The sequence below is a fragment of the Silene latifolia genome, chromosome 6 (assembly GCF_048544455.1).
Source record: "Silene latifolia isolate original U9 population chromosome 6, ASM4854445v1, whole genome shotgun sequence".
Classification (NCBI taxonomy): domain Eukaryota; kingdom Viridiplantae; phylum Streptophyta; class Magnoliopsida; order Caryophyllales; family Caryophyllaceae; genus Silene; species Silene latifolia.
Window position 1 is genome coordinate 21977763 of NC_133531.1, and position 21927 is coordinate 21999689.

Below are 21927 nucleotides of genomic sequence, written 5' to 3' on the forward strand. Positions count from 1 at the left end.
AAATACTTCACAACCGATGGTTCGTCAGTTAAACGTTCCATCTGCTAGTTCATCAGTTAAATGTTCTAGCGGCGTTCGCTCTATTCACTATGCTTTGTTGCTAGCTTTGTGCCTTATGTGTTGTGGATCGTGTCTACTTTGGTTTGTAGGTGTCCATGGTCTAGTGGTTGCATATGGTCTAAGTTCATATAGTCTCATCCATCTAGTGTTATGAATATCATGAGTAGTAAGTCTGAGTTTGATTTTCATGAGTGTAGATGATCTCACATGTTTACTAGTTATGCACTTCAATTGTTAATGGTTATTGGTTATATTCAATTGTTGTAAACATGACTGAGAGATGATCTAGTTACTCCCGACTGATTGTCGACCCCCCTTTCAGGTTGTTCAGTTTGTTGTTGTTTGGTTGATGCTTGCTTGGAGAATATGCGAAGCGAGCTTACTAATAAAATAGGAGTTTGCTTTTAAGTTTTAAGAACCTTTTGAATAATGTATTAGTTGTTTTGGATTTAGTAGCGAACCGGATTGGTCAGGTGTTTCCGCCACCTTGACCCTTTTGTCAGTATCGTACTCTGATATTTACTTTATATAAGTTTTTCCTTTATTTTATAATCCGGGTTGTTACAATTCCAAATGGCGGGTTTACCGTAAACTAGAAATTGCAAAAAAAAAAAAAAAAAAAATGGAGACAAACCCGCCATTTCACATGGATTGTATGTTACAAGAGACCCGCCAATAGCATCGGCGTGTTCACGCTACTTAATTCTCTGTGATAGCATCTCAATCATTCGTCCAACCTTCATCCTCCCTTTCAACCGTTACATACTTATATGCTCCATTGATATCAATAATGGTTGATCTGCTCTACCGTTTCCGCACCACAAGATCCGGATTAATCACCTTCGTCCTTTGCTCACTTATACAACAAACCAGGGCACTACATCGACAAAAAACAAATTCATGAAACATCGCACCTTACACTAGATCAATAGGTGATTAATTTCTGATTGATACCAATCGGTGAACGTAATCGATTTGTGATTGGATTCGGATCGTGTAGTATGGATTATTTCAGGTCGGTTTCATGCTAGAGTAAAGTGACATGCTTGCTCGATTGCAGTGATGGTGGGCGGTTGAAAGTTGGGGTCGGGCGAAGCAAAAGGAGATGGGCATCGATGGTGGTCGAACGACTAAGTGGGCAACGGAGTGGAGTGGGTCGTTGATTAAGTGAGGTTGTTTTTTGTTGCAGATGTTGGATGCTCATGCTCATATGAATTTAAAGGAGATGACAAGAGTTGATTTTTTTTGTTTTCAAGAATAAAGGAGTGAAGATGTGAAGTGTTACAGGGATGAAGGTAAGAGAAAAAGGAGGAAAAGAGACACGCCATTCCAAACGGCGTGTTCACTTTTTTTTTTTTTTTTTTAACACGCCATCCCAAATGGCGCGTTTATCCCGTGTTCCGGGTTCAGAATTTTCAAGGCTACGTGGACACCCATTTCGACAAATATTTTCAAAACCGAATCAAAACGATAAATATTTTATTTTTAAACATTATTTTAAAAATAGATTCACAATACTTTAGCTTATCTAATTCACACCCTTAATTCTCGTGCCACCCTCTAATAGGGAGAGTTATTTTGAATAGGAGGGAGTATTAGGTATGAGAGACGATATAACTCACGACACGACACAGCCCACTACCACCATTTAAACCCCGCCCACTTCTCCAAATCCCATCTACAACAACATTTAACACGACCACCCTAAGTCCCTAATACCCGAGCCAACCCACCAGGCTCGTTTGTAGCTTGGTCCGACCCGTTCCCTATCGTAACCCGGCTACGAGTCCAGGAAATTAAACGAGGCCCACCCAAAACCCGTCTTGTAGCCCTAGTTGGGCCAGTTTCGAGTCCAACTCCACCCGACCTGGTCCAAATCCCGAGCCGGTGCCCTCCCTATCCTGGGCCGGTTTCGGGTTGGCCAAGCCCTAAATACCCCAAGTCCTAACCCACCAGTCCACCACGGTATCCTGTTCAGTGTCAAGTATAGACGACCAACACCAACAATTTAGAGTTTTCTTACCTTATAAAAAAAGATTATTTCATGGGAATAATCTCACCTATGACCCCCTGCAAATAACACTCCAACCTATCAGTAATTCGAATTAAATCCATCCTATTCACTAGTCTTCCCATAAAACACTCACTTAATATCATGACCGGTTACTTTAGGTTATAGTCTCTCTCCTCCTTATATAACATATTTCGACTGATTTCCTCCATTTTTGCACATCTCCTCCTCCTTTCTTCAACCTCTTTCTTCTCATTTTTGCTTTTTTGATTCTCCTTCTCCCTAATTCTCCTTCTGCTTTCTTTTTTTCAACTCCCCTTTTCTTTCCAAATTGATGGGGAAAAGTTCTTATGCAAGCTCATCTAATTCATGGAGTTCAAAGATCGTCCAAAACACGGTTTTATGCAAACACAATGTTGGAGCAGTGTTGAGGTTTGCGAAGAAGGGAGAACACGCTGGTAAATGGTTTTATGGATGTGCTTTTTGGCCGGTATGTTAACTCATTTCTTAGTTATTTCCTATGTTAATGGGTTAAATTTTAGAAAATCTGAATTAATTGAAATTGGTATGTTAAATTGAATTGTAGCGGAATCACTGTGACTTATTTCAATTGGCGGAAGTGAACTCGGAAACTGAAGACTCAGATAAGAAGATATTGCTTGAGAAAATACAGAAGTTGAAGATGAAGAATGAAAAGTTGAAGGGGGTTGTGGTAGAATTAAATTCTGAAATTAGAAAGTATAGGAAAAGCGAAAAATTAATTATGTTGTATGCATTGTTGGTTTCCTGGGTTATTGTTGCATTTTGTTGTATGTTTAAGAGTGTTATTTGATGTATGAAACAATGAAGGTTGAGCAATGTAAAAGAAGTTCTCAATGACAGTGTTGTAATGTTTGTTAATCCATCCATTAATAGTCATTCCATTCATACGGATTCCAAAATGTAAGCAGCAGCTTTTGTTTTTGATTACACCATCCTTAATAGGCAGTGAAATCCAAAATAAACATAAACAACTAGAGCTTGTTGTGGTTCAACCACTTTGTCCAAAATAACAAGCTAACATTAACTAAACATAAACTGATCCTGACAAGCTAACTTAAACTAACATAAACTGCACCAAATCAGCTTGTGTGCCTTTCTTGCTTCTTATGGGTGGTTTATTGATGCTTGGGTAGGCTGAGTACTTGGCCCCTGGTCTCTACTGATGCTCACTGGTCCTCTAGTATTGCCTTGTACATTGGTGTATGTATTCCCATTGTCATCAAATAAAACTCCAAGTCCTTGTGGTGCCTGTTTCAATGACATAAAAACCAAACCATTATCCATCACAGTTGAACAGTTATCAACTAACATTCAAACTGTATGCAACACTACAGTTAAAAATCACAACAAAAATGATTAGTTATGCTTACCCTTCCTCTGCCACCTCTTCCCCTAGTTGTCCCTCTTCCTCCACTTCTTGAACCACCCCTTGAACTACCTCTTCCTGTCCTTACAGTCCTTCCACCTCTCCCAGTTCTGGTGGGATGTGCAGTAGCAGTATGGTGAAGGGTAGATGTTGAAGCAACACCTTCAGTCACTACATTGTTCACCCTTGGCCTTCCCCTACCCCTTTTTGCTGGTGGTTCAATAGCCTTGTCTTTATCAGGACAGGTTCTTTTATTATGGGTCTTTGACTTGAAAACTGAGCAAGTCATTTGTAACCCATGTTTAGTCAGTTTCCCACTTCTTTTTGGATCCTCATGTTGATCTCTTCTCCTCTTCTTCCTTGGCCTACCAGGACCAACTTTTATTGGTGGTGGATTTAGAGTAAGGGCAACCTTTGGCCAATGCCTTTGGCCCAGACATGGGGCAATTGAACCACCATATGCTCTAAGATAGGCATCTTTCTTGTACATGTCATCCACATATTCTTCAGGTTGGCCATGAGCATTGAAGATAGCAGACACTGCGTGACTACATGGGGTCCCAGTCAAGTCTCATTTCCTGCAAGTACATGTCCTTCCAACCAAGTCAATTGAGACCTAATCTATGCCTTGTTTCACTTGAAACCTTGTGGTGGATGAAGGGAAGACTTCATAGGCAGCAGCTTTATCCTTCTCAATTTCCAATCTGGCCTGAACTCTAGGACACACTGTCAAATCCTTCTTCTCCATTTCAACCTTTTTCAAAGCCAATCTTTGCATCATAGCTGTCCTGATGTGTTCAAGCATGTATATCACATGCTTTGCTCTAGCATCTATGATATATGCATTGAATGTTTCTGCCATATTGTTCACAGTTACATCAGTTTTGGTGGTGGTATTGATGAAAGCCCTGCAGAAGACTGAAGGATTACAAGCTAAGAAGGCTTCAGCTGCCTTGTGATCAACTTCTCTCGTGTCACTTAGAGCTTGATCAAAATCAGCTTGATTGTATGATTTAGCACAATTCCAGAACATCATCTTCATTTCATCACCTTTATAAGACTTGTGCCAGTTTGCAAAGATATGCCTGGCACAATGTCTATGCTCTGCCTTTGGGAGTTCCTGTGCAACCATTGTGAGGATACTCTGCATACACAAGTACAATCAAGTTATTAAAGAAGTTTTTATAACTGATATTGATTTAATTAACTACTAAAAAACATGTACAACTAACAGGATGGCTAATACCTGATGTTGATCTGATATGATAGTCCACCCATCACCATCTTCTTCTGCTAAGACCTTCTTCAGTTCCTTAAAAAATCACTCATAGCTGTCATTGGTTTCCCCTTCCACCATAGCCCATGCTACAGGATACATTTGCTCATTAGCGTCTCTACCAGTTGCAGCAATTAGTTGACCTCCCAAAAATATTTTCAGAAAACAGGAGTCAACACATAAGACTCTCCTACATCCTTCAAGCCACCCTTTTTTCAGAGCATCAAAACAAACAAACAGCCTTTGAAATACAGGTACTTTACCAGGAATGGTAGTTAAGGTGAATACACTGTTTGGCTCTTCATCAGTCAAAGCTTGGATGTAACTCCCAATCTTACTATAGTTCTCTTTCATAGAACCATGAAGCATTCTATGAGCAAAATATTTCACCCTGTAGGCAAAATTTTTCTTGATGAGGACCTTGTATGCTCTCCTTACTGTCTCAATAATATCAGCAGCTGGCCAATGAGGCCTTGCTTTGAACACCTCCAAGAATTGCTTGGCTAACCAATTTGACTTCATCTGCCTATTTCTTTCCATGTTTCTGTGGCAGGTATGATTTGGGTCAACTGATTTCACCAACATACATGCACTTGTGTTGTTCCAACTGGCATATAACTTAAAGGGACAACCAGCAACACATCTCACCCCAAGCCTTTGCCCTCTTGCTTTGTCACTCTTATCAAAAGTAAGATTTCTACCTTGTGCTATAGCATACCTTGTCACACAATCTCTAAAAAACTCCCTATTTGGAAATCTGATGCCTACACACCTCCTTAGCTTGCTGAAATCAGTCTTCTCATCAACTTCTGGTATCCTTTTCTTCTTTCTTTTACCTGGTATGGGATCTTCATCACTTTCAGCAGAGGTGTGAATCTCATCACCACTATTGTCGTAGTCACTTACCCTAACTTCATCAGCCTTAATTAGTTGACCAACAACTTTTTTCTCACCTTCAACTTCTTTCTCTTGTCCAGGTAACAAGATAGAGGCAACTTCTATCTGTAGTTGCCTTGCTAACTGCAACTCTTCATCAGAGTCACCATCTGACTCTATTTCTTTCTCAATAAAATTCTCTACCTCGTCATTCAAGACATCAATTTCAATTAACTCATCATCAGTTAAGTTGACCTCACTGGAACTATCATCACCATCACTAACATCATCCTCATCAGGATCATACCCAGGATCTTCACTTTCACTCAATTCATCCCACTCAACCTCATCTAATATACTTAACCCAGCATTGTCAGCTTCAACTTCATAGTTGTCAAACAGATCTGCAATTCTTGTGTCATTGCAATCGTAAAATGATTCATAGGGTTGCTTAGAAGGTTCAGGAAGTGTGAATGGTGCTTCAAATGGTTTTTCAGGAACTATTTGTTTTGATGGAGCAGTTTGTTTTGATGCTTTGGATGAGGGAGTTTGTTTAGATATGGCTGCTTGTTTGGAGGAGGCACTTTGTTTAGATGTGGTACATGCCTTTAGGGTTTCAGGAGCATTTCACACCTCCTTTACAAGAAGGGCTTTTCATTTGTGGTCCCTTTTCTACAACAGCATTTACCCTTATGCCCTTAGATTCTTCTTTCCTCCTTGGTGTGAATTTCTGGGGTAATTGAATAATAGTTTTGAACTCCTCATCATTCATCAATTCCATAACCTCAGGAATATCCCTCTCAGAAACAAGATAACACTCAACAACTCTTTTCCCAACTGACACTTAGTCATAACCCCAACATCTTTATCATCTTCAACCTTCTGCAAGCCTAGCACATGGTGCATATAGAAAATACCATCTACATTTCTCCTAAACCCGTCACTTTTTCAGCCTCTTCAAGTAATGTAAACCAACAAACCTCATCAGGGTCCACACCCACAGTCCTAAAAGACCTACTGCCATAAACCAGATATAATTAACCTTTCCTCATGGAACCTCCATGCCACAGTTTCAGTGTAACAATGTCCCAAGGACTTGCCTAAATTAACAATATAAACATAAAAATCAAAACTACTGAAGAAATACTAGATTTTACTAATAGAGAAATAAACAATGTGGATTTATGAAGATTAATTGCATTTGAAATTGAATGATGAAAAATACCAAAATTTGATTATAAAAGAGTATATCAGCCAAATTATACTACACTAACACATGCATAAACATAGTGTTAGGCCCAGTTTAGCCTGGTCTGACTCTAACCTAGCCTGACCTTACTAGGCTGATTGAGGCAACCAGAGATCGGACAAGTCTAACTACAATTTGGCTATTGAAGAATATTATAGTAAGCAGGCTACTAAATCTTGGAAGAGAAGCCTGATGATAAGCACGGAATAGCCTGGCAGCAAACCTAAGCAGGCTGGATTAAGCTGAAGAGCAGCAAAACGGTTATACAAAGATAAATGTTCATGTCCTATTCTCAAGGAAGACCAAGTATAACTATAAGACTATATCACCCATGAACCTAGACGTGCAAAAAGGAGAAAAAGCTAAAGATTAATCAAAGGAGAACGAGTCAACCGAATTAATAGGGAATGTGCCCTATTAATCCGGTAACAACTCCGACAATGGAGAGGAACGTTGAGATCAATACAACGTTAGTATTTTGAGAACTATAAATATTGTAATCTGCCATTTTGTAAAGGGATTCATGATTCAATAGTTATTATTCATATTTTTCTTCTCATCCCTTCTTGAATATCCAGTGATATACACAAATCAGTACTTAGTTTTCCAAAGTAATACGTCTTATACATAGTTCTTTGTTATTATTCATTTATATTATTGTTCTAAACTTATTGAGCTAGATACCCAAATTAATCTATAATCAAGCCGGATCCTTTCAGGGAAAATCCTGCTAAAACAATTGGCGCCCACCGTGGGGCATCTAGTTCTTTAATCAAAAAATTCCTTTTACCATTCTCCATTTAATATTCACATACAAAAATGGTGGAACTCACCCCAGAACAACAATTAGCGGCTGCCCTGGCTAAAATCAAAGAATTGGAGGCAATTCAAGAGAAGGCAACCCAATGAGAAGTAAATCAATAGTCAAGGAATCGAGTCTAGCCTGAGGAAAAAATTGGAAAATCAGGCTTCGGGCTCCAAGACCAGGTTCGAACCAGGAACCCCATTCTCATCCATTATCAAAAACATTGACTTTTCCAATTTTGGAACTCCGGAGAAGGATACATTATCCGGTGCCCAAATCATTCCCAATGATGAAACAAACAAAACTGAAGCAGCAATAATGATGGCTATGCTTCAGGAAATCCAAAAACTCCACAACAAAATAGAAAATATACCTGGAGTGCCGGACCCTGTGGCTGAAGTAGAAGTTGACAGCTTTGCAGATTCACCCTTTGCAGATGAAATTGCAAAGATTGATATCCCCAAGAAATTTACCGTCCCATCCATGAGAACTTATGATGGGACCTCTGATTCACAAAATCACGTTGCCATATTCAAACGAGAAGATGTTGATCGCCTCAATACCCAAAGTGAACTCAGGCAGGTCTGCATGTGTAAAGGCTTTGGTACAACCCTGACCGGAGCAGCATTACAATGGTTCATTAATCTCCCAAATGGAAGTATCAAGAATTTTGCAGAACTGATTAATTCCTTCAATCAACAATTCGCAAGCAGCAGAGACATGGCCAAGAGACCCAATAACCTGTTCAGGGTAAAACAACTCCCTAAAGAATCTCTCAAAGAATTCCTGGCCAGATTTGTCAAAGAGAAGGTGGCCATTCCCAGGTGTGACGAAGAAACAGCAGTAGAAGCCTTGTGCAAGGAGTCCCGCTTGACAAGTGACATCTATGCGAGACTTAACCAAGAAAGCCGCCCAACCTTTGCCACTGTTCAATCCATCGCCTTAGAACATGTCGGATTGGAGGAAGATCTCAACTTCAGAACAAACTCATCCGGAGGAAAACAAGGCTATGGTCACACTAACAGAAAAGCTCCTACGTAAAGGAGGCAACCCCAGATCAAGACCTATTCCAGGCCCGAACGATCCAAGTCAACATGGCACAAGAATACAAAGGTAACCTTTCTAGCCTTCCAACTATTCCTGAATATAACTTCTCTATTAATACTGCAGGATTAATCAAATGCCTGGAAAGCCTGGGAGATACGGTCAGATGGCCCAAGAAATCCGACAACCCCATGAAAGATCCAACAAGATGGTGTGACTTCCATCAGGACATCGGGCACACCACAGAAGAATGCATCCAACTCAGGAAACAGGTGGCATATCTCCTAAAGAAAGGCTATTTGAAGGACTTAATCCAGCAGCCAAAGAACAAAGATGAAGGACAAAACAAGAGAGATTCAGGGAACGGCAAAGATCCTCCTCCTCCTCCCATCTATGAAGTCAAGTTCATAAATGGAGGATCAGAAATCTGTGGTCTGACCAGCTCGGCTGCCAAAAGAATATCCAGGGAGTCTAGACTTCAGCCCCCTTCTAGGTCCAAGTCATTGCCTGCTATTACTTTTGATGACTCGGACCTACAGGGAATATCAGATCTACACCATGACAGCTTGGTAATTACCATGCAAATTGGCACAGTTAAGGTATCAAGAATCCTAATAGACGGAGGCAGTTCAATCAATTTGATGATGCTTGACGTCCTCAAAGCTATGAAGATAGATGAAGGAAAGATCATCAAGAAATCCAGCGTCCTGGTTGGATTCAGCGGAGAAACAAAGAACACCCTGGGAGAAATTAGCCTGCCAACCTATGTGGAAGGCGTGGCTTCATATGAAAAATTTGGAGTAATGGATTGCCTATCCTCATATAACGTAATCCTGGGCAGACCACGGATCCACAATGTCAAAGCAATCCCATCAACATACCATCAATGTGTGAAAATACCAACCGAATGGGGATAACCACCATCGTGGGAGAACAAAGGACGGCTCAGAATGCTACACCAGGCTTTGAAACCCTCAAAGTCGTAAGTCCTGCATAGCAATTAAAGTCACTGTCAGGGAAGAATATATTGCATAAACACGGATGGAAACAGAAGAGGTCATTTTGGACCCGAGTTCCCCGACGGGAAGGTACATGTAGGGTCGATGCACCGGACTCGGTCTTGACCCGATCTGGTCGCCTTTCTCAAAACTAAAATGTCCTTTTTGCTTGGTCACATTTTGATATGACTGGTATAGATGCTGATATTATAACTCATAAGTTGAATATTGACAAATCATTTAAGCCTGTACAAAGAAAAAGAGAAGAAAATTTTGCCGCAGAGAGGCATGAAATCATCAACCAAGAAGTTGACAAGCCATCGGACACATGGGAATGATCGGGAAGTAATGTACCCCGATCGGCTTGCAAATGTAGTAGTCGTCCAAAAGAAAAACGGCAAGTGGAGAGTCTGTGTAGACTACACCGACCTAAACAAAGACTGCCCAAAAGATCCATTTCCCCTGCCACACATCGATGCAATGGTGGATGCCATTGCAGGCCACGAGATGTTAACATTCATGGATGCCTCAAATGATTCAATCAAATAAAGATGCACCCTGCAGATCGAAAGCACAACTTTCATCACCGAAAGAGGAATATATTGTTATCCGCTATGCCCTTTGGACTAAAAATGCAGGTGCAACCTATCAAAGGCTAGTCAACATGATGTTCAAAGACCAAATAGGAGATACCATGGAAGTCTACATAGATGACATGGTAGTCAAGTCAAAAAGGCGGAAGACCACGTCAAAGACCCGGAAGTAGCCTTCCAAATACCGGAGAAATTCAATATGAAGCTCAATCCACAAAAATGCCATTTTGGAGTCTCAACAGGCAAATTCTTGGGCTATATGGTGACAAAAAGAGGAATAGAAGCTAGCCCCCAACAGATCAAAGCTATCCGGAGCTAGAACCACCAAAGACGGTCAAAGACATACAAAAGCTGATTGGAAGAATAGCGGCCCTGAACAGGTTCATTTCAAGATCACGAGAGATGCAAATCATTCTATAGTCCGCTAAGGAAGAACAAAGACTTTCAATGGACCTACGATCATCAAAGCCGCCTTTGAGGGCCTCGAAAATATATCTATCCTCTCCTCCCTTCCGGCAAAACCAAATCAAAGATGAACCCCGACAAAGATACTCGATCCCAGCTAAAATCAGTGCAGTCTTGGTCAAAGAAGCAGACGGACAACAACACCCCTTTCTATTACGTAAGTAAAAGTCTCATCGGATGCGCAGAGATCAGGTATGGCCTACTTGAAAATATGTTTTAGCTTTAATTATGAGTTGCACAAAATTAAGACCATACTTTGAAAGCCACCCTATAATAGTCGAACAATCTTCCTATCAAGTCTCGTACTTAGGAAGCCTTAATTGTCCGGTCGAATGTGCAAATGGTCACCCAGCCTAAGCACATATAACATAACATTTGAACCAAGGACAAGAATTAAGTCACAAGCACTATAGACTTTGTGGCTGATTTTAGTCCAACCCTAAAACCCGACCTAATAAAAGAAGTAAATAAACTCGACCAAACGACCAAAATGGACCTAGAATGGACCCTATTTGTCGATGGTGCAGCCAACATGAGAGGCACAGGCCTGGGGGTAGTACTAAAATCGCCACAGGGGGATAAGATAGTACAAGCTATAAGTTGTGCATTTGAGGCTACCAACAATGAGGCAGAATATGAAGCCCTAATAGCTGGATTAAAGGTATGTATTGACCTTGGTGTGCAAAACCTAAAGGTACGTACTGATTCCTTTCTTATTTCCAACCAAGTAAACGGAATATATACTGCAAAAGACTCAAAAATGATGCTTTATTTGGAAGTTGTTCAAATTTTAAAATCAAAATTCCGCAATTTTAATATTGACCAAATTCCCAGGGACTTAAATACCCAGGCCGATGCCCTAGCCGGCCTAGGATCCAACTTCAGTCCCCTTGACTTCGACAAAATACCCATCGTACATTTATTAGAACCTGCAATAAATAGACAAGATAAAAGTTTCCCAATTTATGTTGCCAATTCTTGGACAAAACCCTACTACGACGGGCTACAACAGGGAATCCTTCCCCTAAATAAGCAAGATGCCAGAGCACTAAAAATAAAAGCTGCTTCATATACTATCATTAACAACGTGCTTTTTAAGAAATCGCAGTCGGGCCGCACCTCGGATGCCTGGAACCACAAGAAGTCTGGATGATATTATCGAAATCCATGAAGGATACTGTGGAAATCATAAAGGCGGAAGGAGCCTGGCAATCAAGGTACTCAGAACAGGTTATTATTGGCCCACCTTGAGGGCCGATTGCGTGGAATTTAGCTCTAAATGTGAAGCTTGCCAGATTCACGGACCATATATCCATCAGCCATCTGAGGAACTACATTCCATATCTGCACCCTGGCCATTTATGAAGTGGGGCATGGATATAGTAGGGAAACTACCTCAAGCACCCGGACAAAAGTTTTCATGCTAGCAATGACTGATTACTTCTCCAAGTGGATAGAAGTTTCGATTCATACGTGCAAGTCAAAGAAAAGGATGTCATAGCATTCATCAAACACAACATCATATGTAGATATGACATCCCCTCCGAAATAGTATGCGACAATGGCACACAATTCGTGGGAAAAAGAACAGCAGACCTTCTTCCGTGCTCAATGGAACATCAACTGTAACCTCCACGCCAGGATATCCAAAAGCTAACGGCCAGTGTAATCCAAAGAACAAAGTAATAATCACCTGCATAACGAAGAAGCTAGAAAGAAGGAAAGGTAGATAGGCTGAAGAGCTCCCCTTGGTCCTCTGGGCTGACAGAACCACGCCTAAAACATCCACAGGTCAAACCCCATACTCCTTGGTATATGGATGTGAAGCATTAATCCCAGCCGAGGTCGACATTCCATCAGCCAGATGCAGCCTGAACACAATAACAAGCAATATACCTCTAATGGAGGACAACCTTGACTTAACGGAAGAGCTAAGAGATGCAAACAAAGATTAGATTGCCAAAGATATCAAAGCAAAGAGTTGCAAAAGGCTACAACAAGACTGTCAAAGCCAAGGTATTCAGGGTAGGAGACCTTGTCCTCAGGAAAGTCTTCCAAAACACAAAAGAAAAGAATGCTGGCAAATTGGCCCCAACCTGATTGACTCAATAGTCGGCCAGGGAGCTTATAGATTACAAACCCTGGACGGCGAAATGATCCCAAGAGCTTGGAATATTTCACACTTAAACTATTTCACATATAAAATATATCTCCCAGTCCAGGTATAATTTTCACCTTTCTTGCCTGGCCTGATATGAAACTAAATGTATGATACTTGTCATTATATGAATAAATGCCGTATATGATTTCTTCAATTATGTGCCCAAGTACTTGTCAATATTCTCATATTTACTTTTACCAAGTAGAATCTTCAATACTTGTTTTACATACTGCATTTTATTTAAAACAAATCATAAAGATTGGGGGCCACCTCGCCAATATCCAACTGATACCTAATTTTCAGTTGCAAAACAGGCCTTAAATATTGAGCTCCACTTAATATACAAATCTGGAAAACTTCTTCCTGACTTGTATAACATAGATGGGTTATAAGCCCTCCAGACAGGCATGGGACGTAAGCCCTCCAGACAGGCAATAACCCCACCCATAACACGATGAATCTGGCGAGATCAAAGACAAAATCGCCCGATCAATCGAATAATCGGCCGATCCAAAGTAAAAACATCCAATACTACAAAAGTACCTTATCAAAACACAAAAAGGAACCAACAAAGACCAAATATTTATTCATCCAAAATAGCCGGCCTTGCCTCATACTTAATAATTATCCATTCCAGGGATATCCCCCCTGGATGGGCCAAAAAATACCTAAATATTCATTCCAGGAACATCCCCCCTGGATGGGCCAAAACAAAAAAGAAATACATAAATCTAAGTAGGTTTTGAGCCAGTAACCGACTCACAACCATCCACCATTTCCTGATGACCAGATTTTTCTTTGGAAGGAGGAGAATCCACTTCTTCTTCTTGACCCATGTTGGCCAAATCAGGATACCGAGTGTCCGATCTTGTCTCATCCCGGTCAGGATCCCAATTAGCCCGGTCGATTCCGGATCCCTCATAGCATCAACTGGCCTTTCCCAAAGAAGTACCGAGCAAGATCGCAAGCCGCGCCTCCACTAATTCCTTCTCAAAGACCAAGCTCTTCATTCTTCCTCGGTGATCCCGCATTGCCTACCGCTTCTCACCCAGCTCTCCCTTGATGACCTCCAACTCTTGCGTGACAACCTTCTCAACATTTTTTGCAGCCACCTCACAAACTATAGCAGCCCTGGATGCCTCTCTAGCTGTCGCCAGCTGAGATTGAAGTACTACTTCATTACCCCTGGATGTGTGCAGCTCGCGGTTAACCTTATCCAGTTTTTCTTCCAGGCTAGAAACCCTAGCCTGGGCATCCCTGAGCTGACAAGCAGTAGCCAACCCGACATCCAATCCCTACAAGAAACAAAATTAATCAGCCCAATATAAAGCAACACAAAGAGCACATAAACAATTAAAACATCACTTTACAACTAACCTCCTTAGCTTGAGAAGCAAGTTCAGCAGCCTTTGTCACAAGAGAAGTCAGGATAGAAACCACCTTAGTAGAAGACTCAAGGGTATTAGCAGACAAAAGCTGGCCGCCCATTTTTGCAGAAAATTCATCTATCCGTGCCCGGGCAGCGTCCATATCGTCAATCCTAGCAGACACTTGTCTGATACTCCTGATTTGTTGAGCCTGAATAGGCTCTTTCTCTCCCCCTTCCTCTTCAGGAATAACATCTTCCCTCCTCCTTTTAGAAGCCTGAACGACCTCTGGCGATACTAGCCTGGGTGGTTCTTGGGGAGGCTGGACATCAGAAACCAAAATATCAAGCGTCTTATCACTCCCACTAGCCTCCCGGCTCTTGGACCGATCAAGCAATTCTAGCCACCCTGACCTTTAAATCTTCCCCAAAGTCGGCCAACCTAGCAGAAGACCTGAATACTGAATATATAAAGAATATACATAAATATCAGATGAGAAGCGATAAGAAGACAACAATTGACATAAAGACATATAGAAGACGTACATGAAAGAGCAGTTGAGCTAGGCTTGCCTTTGGGTACTTTGACCACACTCAGCTTGGTCTTCATATACCGGGGCAATAGATCCCTGCCCAGACTAGCAGGCCAGGCCCTCTCTTCCTCAGGAATAGCAAGGAAAGCCTCTATCCTGGAAATAGCTTCCTCGTCAAGAGGATCAGAGTTTTAATCAGGAGCTATAAAAGTCATCAAAAATACACAGGTGAAACTCAAAACATCCTAATTTCGCATAATATATATTGCAAACTAGCAAAGACAGAAACCTACCACTTTCCGAGGGGATATCTCGGGTAATCAAAGCCTGCCCCAGACTCTCAGTCCGTATAAACAGGAAAGTCTTTGCCCAGCTTTTATCATCTCCAGAGTCCAGGTTAGTGATTAATGGAGACATCTTCGACTTGATTCTCAAATTAAAACGACCATTAACAGGATTTTTCATATGATATATTGCCTTAATATCATTAATAGTAATTACAAGATTGTGTTTAGCACATAAATTTTCAATGGAATGAACAAGTTTCCAAACCATTGGCATAATCTGAAAAGGTGATACTTCCATAGCACGAATGGTATCAATCATTAAAAGAGTAAAAGGTAACTTACAACCTGCTTTGAACGCCCATTCGAAAATACAAAACCAACCAGGTGACACCCAGTTAGCTCGATCGACAAGACTCGTGAATCCATACTTCAAATCGAATCAGAATTAATTTCTTCTCCCTTAAAACCCTATCATAATTTGCTTTCAATAGGTTTTCTTCAGGAAAGTAAGGATCCAGAGATTGAAGAGCGGAAAAAATGGAATCCTGATATTTAAAAGCTATAGCACGAGCAGGAGGATCAACTTCAATCACCTCCTCCTCCTGGACGTCTTTGGGTTCAGGTTCAGCAGCAGCTTTATGGGGTGCAGGACACTTTTTGGCTCCCATATCCTTTATTATTTAGTTTATTGTGATGAATTTTATTTTATAAAGTTAGCAGAATGGAGTTCCTGGGAAATAGGGGAGAATTTTAGAGAAAATTTAGCAAAGAAAGTGGGAGAAATTTGGTGAAAAACATTCTCATCACAAATACCGTATTTATAGAAGGGGAATAACGGTGCAAAAACCCTAGAAAATGCAAAACTGTCAGCATGACATCATTAGCCATTATAGTGTTTAACGGTAACTAGAAGTCTAAGAGTCATTAAGCAAATATAACTCTCTTTATTGTTTAGCCCGGTAAAATTGACATCTCACCCCTGGCCTGATCCAGCACGGGTAAAATGTCAAGGGGCAATTGTTAGCCCATTTAGCCTCGGTCCGACTCTAACCTGGCCTGACCTTACTAGGCTGATTGAGGCAACCAGAGATCGGACAAGTCTAACTACAATTTGGCTATTGAAGAATATTATAGTAAGCAGGCTACTAAATCCTGGAAGAGAAGCCTGATGGTAAGCACGGAATAGCCTGGCAGCACACCTAAGCAGGCTGGATTAAGCTGAAGAGCAGCAAAACGGTTATACAAAGATAAATGTTCATGTCCTATTCTCAAGGAAGACCAAGTCTAACTATAAGACTATATCACCCATGAACCTAGACGTGCAAAAAGGAGAAAAAGCTAAAGATTAATCAAAGGAGAACGAGTCAACCGAATTAATAGGGAATGTGCCCTATTAATCCGGTAACAACTCCGACTATGGAGAGGAACGTTGAGATCAATACAACGTTAGTATTTTGAGAACTATAAATATTGTAATCTGCCATTTTTTAAAGGGATTCATGATTCAATAGTTATTATTCATATTTTTCTTCTCATCCCTTCTTGAATATCCAGTGATCGATATACACAAATCAGTACTTAGTTTTCCAAAGTAATACGTCTTATACATAGTTCTTTGTTATTATTCATTTATATTATTGTTCTAAACTTATTGAGCTAGATACCCAAATTAATCTATAATCAAGCCGGATCCTTTCAGGGAAAATCCTGCTAAAACACATAGTATAACAAGATTAAACAGTTAAAATTAAAATCAAATTGAAATTTTTAAGTAAACGAGAGACTTACTTTTTCCATTGCCGCTGAAGATCCCAATGGTGAGATGGATGAAGATGACGAACACCAGATGTAAATTGATGAGATGGATGAAGATTAATGGAGAAATTACAAGTTGATGATGAAGATTAAGAATGACGGGTTTTTGGAAGATGAACAACCAAAGAGATGAAGACGTAGGAGAGAGAGAGTCAGTTTTGTGTGTTTAAAGTGTGTTGAACACACTTCTCATTATTTTAACCTAAAATTAACAAGGCTTACCGGTTGTTCAAGTTTCCGGTCTTCTTAATGTGTTATGGGAAGACTAGTGAATAAGATGGATTTAATTCGAATTACTGATAGATCGGAGTGTTATTTGCAGGGGGTCATAGCCCTCATAGGTGGGATTATTCCCATGAAATAATCCTATAAAAAAAAACCAACAATTTATTACCAATCGCCCATCCCCAATTTCTTGCTGTTACTGCCAAGCACAGTGTTGTGGAAACAATGAAGAGCAGTGAGGATCCCACAACTTTATCAAATTTGCGACAGATTTCAGAAACTTCATCAAACATTCACCAACAATTCACCACCAATCTTTCAGAATCTAAGTACTTACCCCCCGAAGTTTGGACTCTGATTTTGTTATCATTGTTGGCCAAAACCCTATTAAAATTCAGGTGCGTATGTAAATCTTGGTGCTCCATTATCGATAACCCCGATTTCATTCACATGCATTATCAACTGTGTAAAATCAATTTTGGGAATAATCAATTATTGGTAGCCCTCGAGGGTTTGGGGAGCAATCGAGATAAAGGGTGTTTGTTGACAGTTTGTCAGCCTGAAACTCTTCAAAGCACCGGTCTCATTTTTATGAAATCTGATTCGTACCGCTACCGTATTGCAAGTAGCTGTAATGGGTTGCTGTTAGTGGTACAACATGGTTCTCATATAGAATGGAGATTGTGGAATCCTTGTATTCGCAAATCGTTTCTACTTCCTACTTGCCCACTCGACACTTGTTGGTATTTGTTAGGGTTTGCCCCTGTTTGTAAGGATTATAAAGTGGTTGCGTTTGCATTTGAAAATAGTTCGGATATACGTCCTAGAAAGATACTTTTTGCAGTTTATTCACTCCGTGATCAACTATGGACTGTTAAAAATCTGAACATTACTAGTATGCGTGAGCTTTATTCTCTGTCAAAAGCGGTGTTCTTTCGAGGGGCAGCATACTGGCTTGCAGAAAATGATTACCAAAGGAATGAACCAACTCATCTTGGTTCCTTTGATTTTGATAAGGAAAATATCGACTTTTTGAAACTGCCATTTAGTTTGGACGAAACACGCTTCTACAGGTTTCTGTTTCTTCTTGGGGGGTCATTAGCCGTTTTTAGTATTTCTCAAGTAACTTCCAGCATATGGGTGTTAGAACAAGACAATGAAAAGGGGTCGTGGACACTATGGTTTTCAGGGAAATCAACTCCAGATGCGTATCACTTGTTCATCGACTGCATTATTCATCATATAAAGTTGTTCTATATTGAGAGTGATGGTGGTTTTTTTGTTTGCGGGGACAAGGCTTATAATATAGCTAGTTGCCAGGTAAAGAAATTGAAGAATACACCGAGCTACTATTTTGATCTGGAAGCGTATTCTGAGAGCTTGATGTTGTCCAAAGGATACGGAGCCTGGGATTTGAGGGATTTACCACTAGTTTTGGGAAGAACCTCTCGCTGTTAGTCGACTAATCTTGAATATGTCAATTGTTTCTCATTGCTCTTGCTACTTGATTAGTGAGAAATTGTATTATTCCTAGCATATTGCTTTTTTTCTTGGCATCCCCCTGGCTTTGTATGGATCGAAACTGCTGATACGAGTTTATATTATCTTATGTCGTATGCGTAGAATTTTTATGTGCAATTTCTCCTATATGAATGAATTATGAATTTGCTTTCATGCTGCGTTATAGATTCTTACAAGTGATCGGAGGAGAAATATTCTGGTGTTCATGGGAAATCCCTCAAATCACGGGCTCCGGATCCTTTGGACAACACCAAGCTCTCGGAATACGCTTCCAGTTGAAAATAGAAGCTCGGTGTACTTATCAACTTCTTTACTTGGCAACTAGCTATATTATCAGCCTTGTCCCCAAAAACAAAAAAGCCACCATCACTCTCAATATAGAACAACTTTATATGATGAATAATGCAATCGAAGAACAATTGATAAGCATCCGAAGTTGATTTCCCTGAAAACCGTAGAGTCCACGGCCCCTTTTCATTGTCTTGTTCTAACACCCATATGCTGGAAGTTACCTTGGAAATACTAAAAACGGCTAATGACCCCCCAAGAAGAAACAGAAACCTGTAGAAGCCATTTGGCGTCCAAACTAAATGGCGATTCCAAAAGTCGATATTTTCCTTTTCAAAATCAAAGGAACCAAGATGAGTTGGTTCATCCCTTTGGTAATCATTTTCTGCAAGCCAGTATGCTGCTCTTGAAAGAACAAAGCTTTTGACAGAGAATAAAGCACATTGATACAAGTAACGGAAGTAGTGTTCAGATTTCTAATAGTCCAGAGTTGATCACGGAGTGAATAAATTGCAAAAAGTATCTTCCTAGGCCGTATACCCGAACGTTTTTCAAATGTTAATGCAACCACTTTAAAATCCTTACTATCAGTGGCAAACCCAAACAAATACCAACAAATGTGGAGTGGGCAAGTAGGAAGTAGAAAAGATTTGCGAATACAAGGGTTCCACAATCTCCATTCTATATGAGAACCATCAGGGCGATGTTGTACCACTAACAGCAACCCATTACAGCTACTTGCAATACGGTAGCGGTACGAATCAGATTTACTAAAAATGAGACTGGTGCTTTGTAGTGTTTCAGGCTGACAAACTGTCAACAAACACCATTTATTTCGATTGCGCCCAAAACCCTCGAGGGATACCAATAGCTGATTATTCCCAGAATTGATTTACACAGTTGATAATGCATGTAAATGAAATGAGGGTCATCGATAATAGAGCACCAAGATTTACATATGCACCTGAATTTTAATAGGGTTTTAGCCGGCAATGATAACAAAATCAGAGTCCAAACTTCGGGGGGTAAGTACTTAGATTCTGAAATATTGGTGGTGAATTGTTGGTGAATGTGTTGGACCTTTAGTCCTTATTAATTGTTTTGATAATGACAGTAATGATTTGTATGTGGACTTAATATATAAACATATGCGTGTAATTGTGTGCTTAAGTTTTAATTTAGAAAGGAATAATTACAAAGACGCAAGCTTGAAGTTTGGACCAAGAAGGTACAACTTCAAATATACTTGATCGATGTTTTCAAGCGAGATTTTTCAAGCTAGATCAAGATTGGAAATCAACCACGAGACTCAAGATGAGAAACTTGTGAAGAGACGATTCGTTTACTGAAGATTAGATAGTATAGGTCGTCATTCGGTAATGGTTTTACTTTGTTTGATTTAAAGGTTAGTGAAGTTATGACCTAATAGACATAACTTCATTGCTAGACAAAAATGATGCGTTAATTTTTGGAAAATATATTTTTAATGGTTTATAAAAATAAGAGAGTATTTATTTTAGTTGGAATTAATTAATTAGAATTTAAGTTAAATAAACTATTGGTTTGTAACACGATATTTATATCGTCATGCAACCTAGGGCTTTAACTAAATTCTATCTCGATTTGTTGCGGGCTATAGAAGCAAGAAGTGGACCGAAGGAGCCCTAGAGGCCGGCCAAACCCTAGTGGCCGAACCCTAGGTGGGTCGAACCCTAGGGTGGCCGAAACCCTAGGGTGGCCGAAACCCTCCTTCCTTTTGCTTCTTACTTGTTCATCAAGTTGTTAGGATTTATTCTTCCAGAATATTCCTATGCCCTAATTCCAGAACATTCCAAACCCTAATTCACTCTACTATAAATACTCTCATTCATTCAACAATAAAAGTTAGAACACACATCTACACTTTTAGAGAGAAAAATATTTTTAAGCAAAAATCATTTGAGCTTTAATTCTTATTTTCCAAATTTGCTTATACAAAAATTACGCATCAAATTTGTCAATCACTCGAAGAAAAATCGTTATAGGATACTAAATACACAAAGGTATTATACTCACTCGCATAACGTGAGATTAGTATTTATCGTTGTATTTTTCTTATTAACGTAAGAGCAACCTAGAGTATTTAGCGATACTCAATCTGAGTTATAATCATATAGTTGATTATACGAGTGGATTGATAATTTTTGTAATCCGGAGAAAGGTACTAAAAATTATTAATCGAGAATAGTGGACGTAGGTTTCGACTTGTGAAACTGAACCACTTCAAAATCCTGTGTGTCTCTCTTTCTCTCTCTCTTTATTATTGTTATTTCGATTTTGCATTTATTGTTCATGATTTAATTAGTTGATTTTAATCAATAAAATCAAGTAATTAATTTATATCATATATTTCGAAAAAGCGGTCATCGTTTTTAATACTCAATTCCCCCCCCCCCCCCCCCCTTCTTTCGTATTCGATCAATAGACTCCTCAATTGGTATCAGAGCCTCGTGCTCTTGATAGCCTAACAGCTAGAGTTTATCGTTTTTTTGTAGTCTATTTATCGTCTTTTTCGCTGCATTTATTTTTTTTTATCAAATGGATTCCAAACACCTAAAGTGTCCTATATTCAATGGGAAGAATTATGATTTATGGAAAAATATGATGACCCACTTCATTAAGGGAAACGACTGGGAGTGTTGGTTGATTATCAAGAATGGTCCGAATAAGATCTTACTTGCAACCACCAATGGCACTACCGTCGAAAAGAAAGAAGAAGACTATATTGAGGCGGATTATAAAAAGGCTGAGAAGAATTCAAAAGCAATAAGCTTATTGCAAAACGGTATGATTGCCACTGAATTCGATCGTTTCTCAACCAGTTCATCTGCCAAGGAAATATGGGATGGTCTAGAATTAGCCTATGAGGGAACCACTGTTGTCAAAAAGCAACGTATGGCATTACTA

General features: G+C 39.9%; 1 protein-coding gene across 1 annotated transcript; it reads left to right on the top strand.

Moving 5' to 3' along the window:
• The first annotated feature begins 17397 nt into the window (after positions 1 to 17397).
• Positions 17398 to 18630, top strand: LOC141587750 (F-box/kelch-repeat protein At3g23880-like). Its single transcript, XM_074409218.1, has one exon. The coding sequence runs from the start codon at positions 17398 to 17400 to the stop codon at positions 18628 to 18630; it is 1233 nt and encodes a 410-aa protein (XP_074265319.1).
• The last annotated feature ends 3297 nt before the right edge of the window (positions 18631 to 21927 follow it).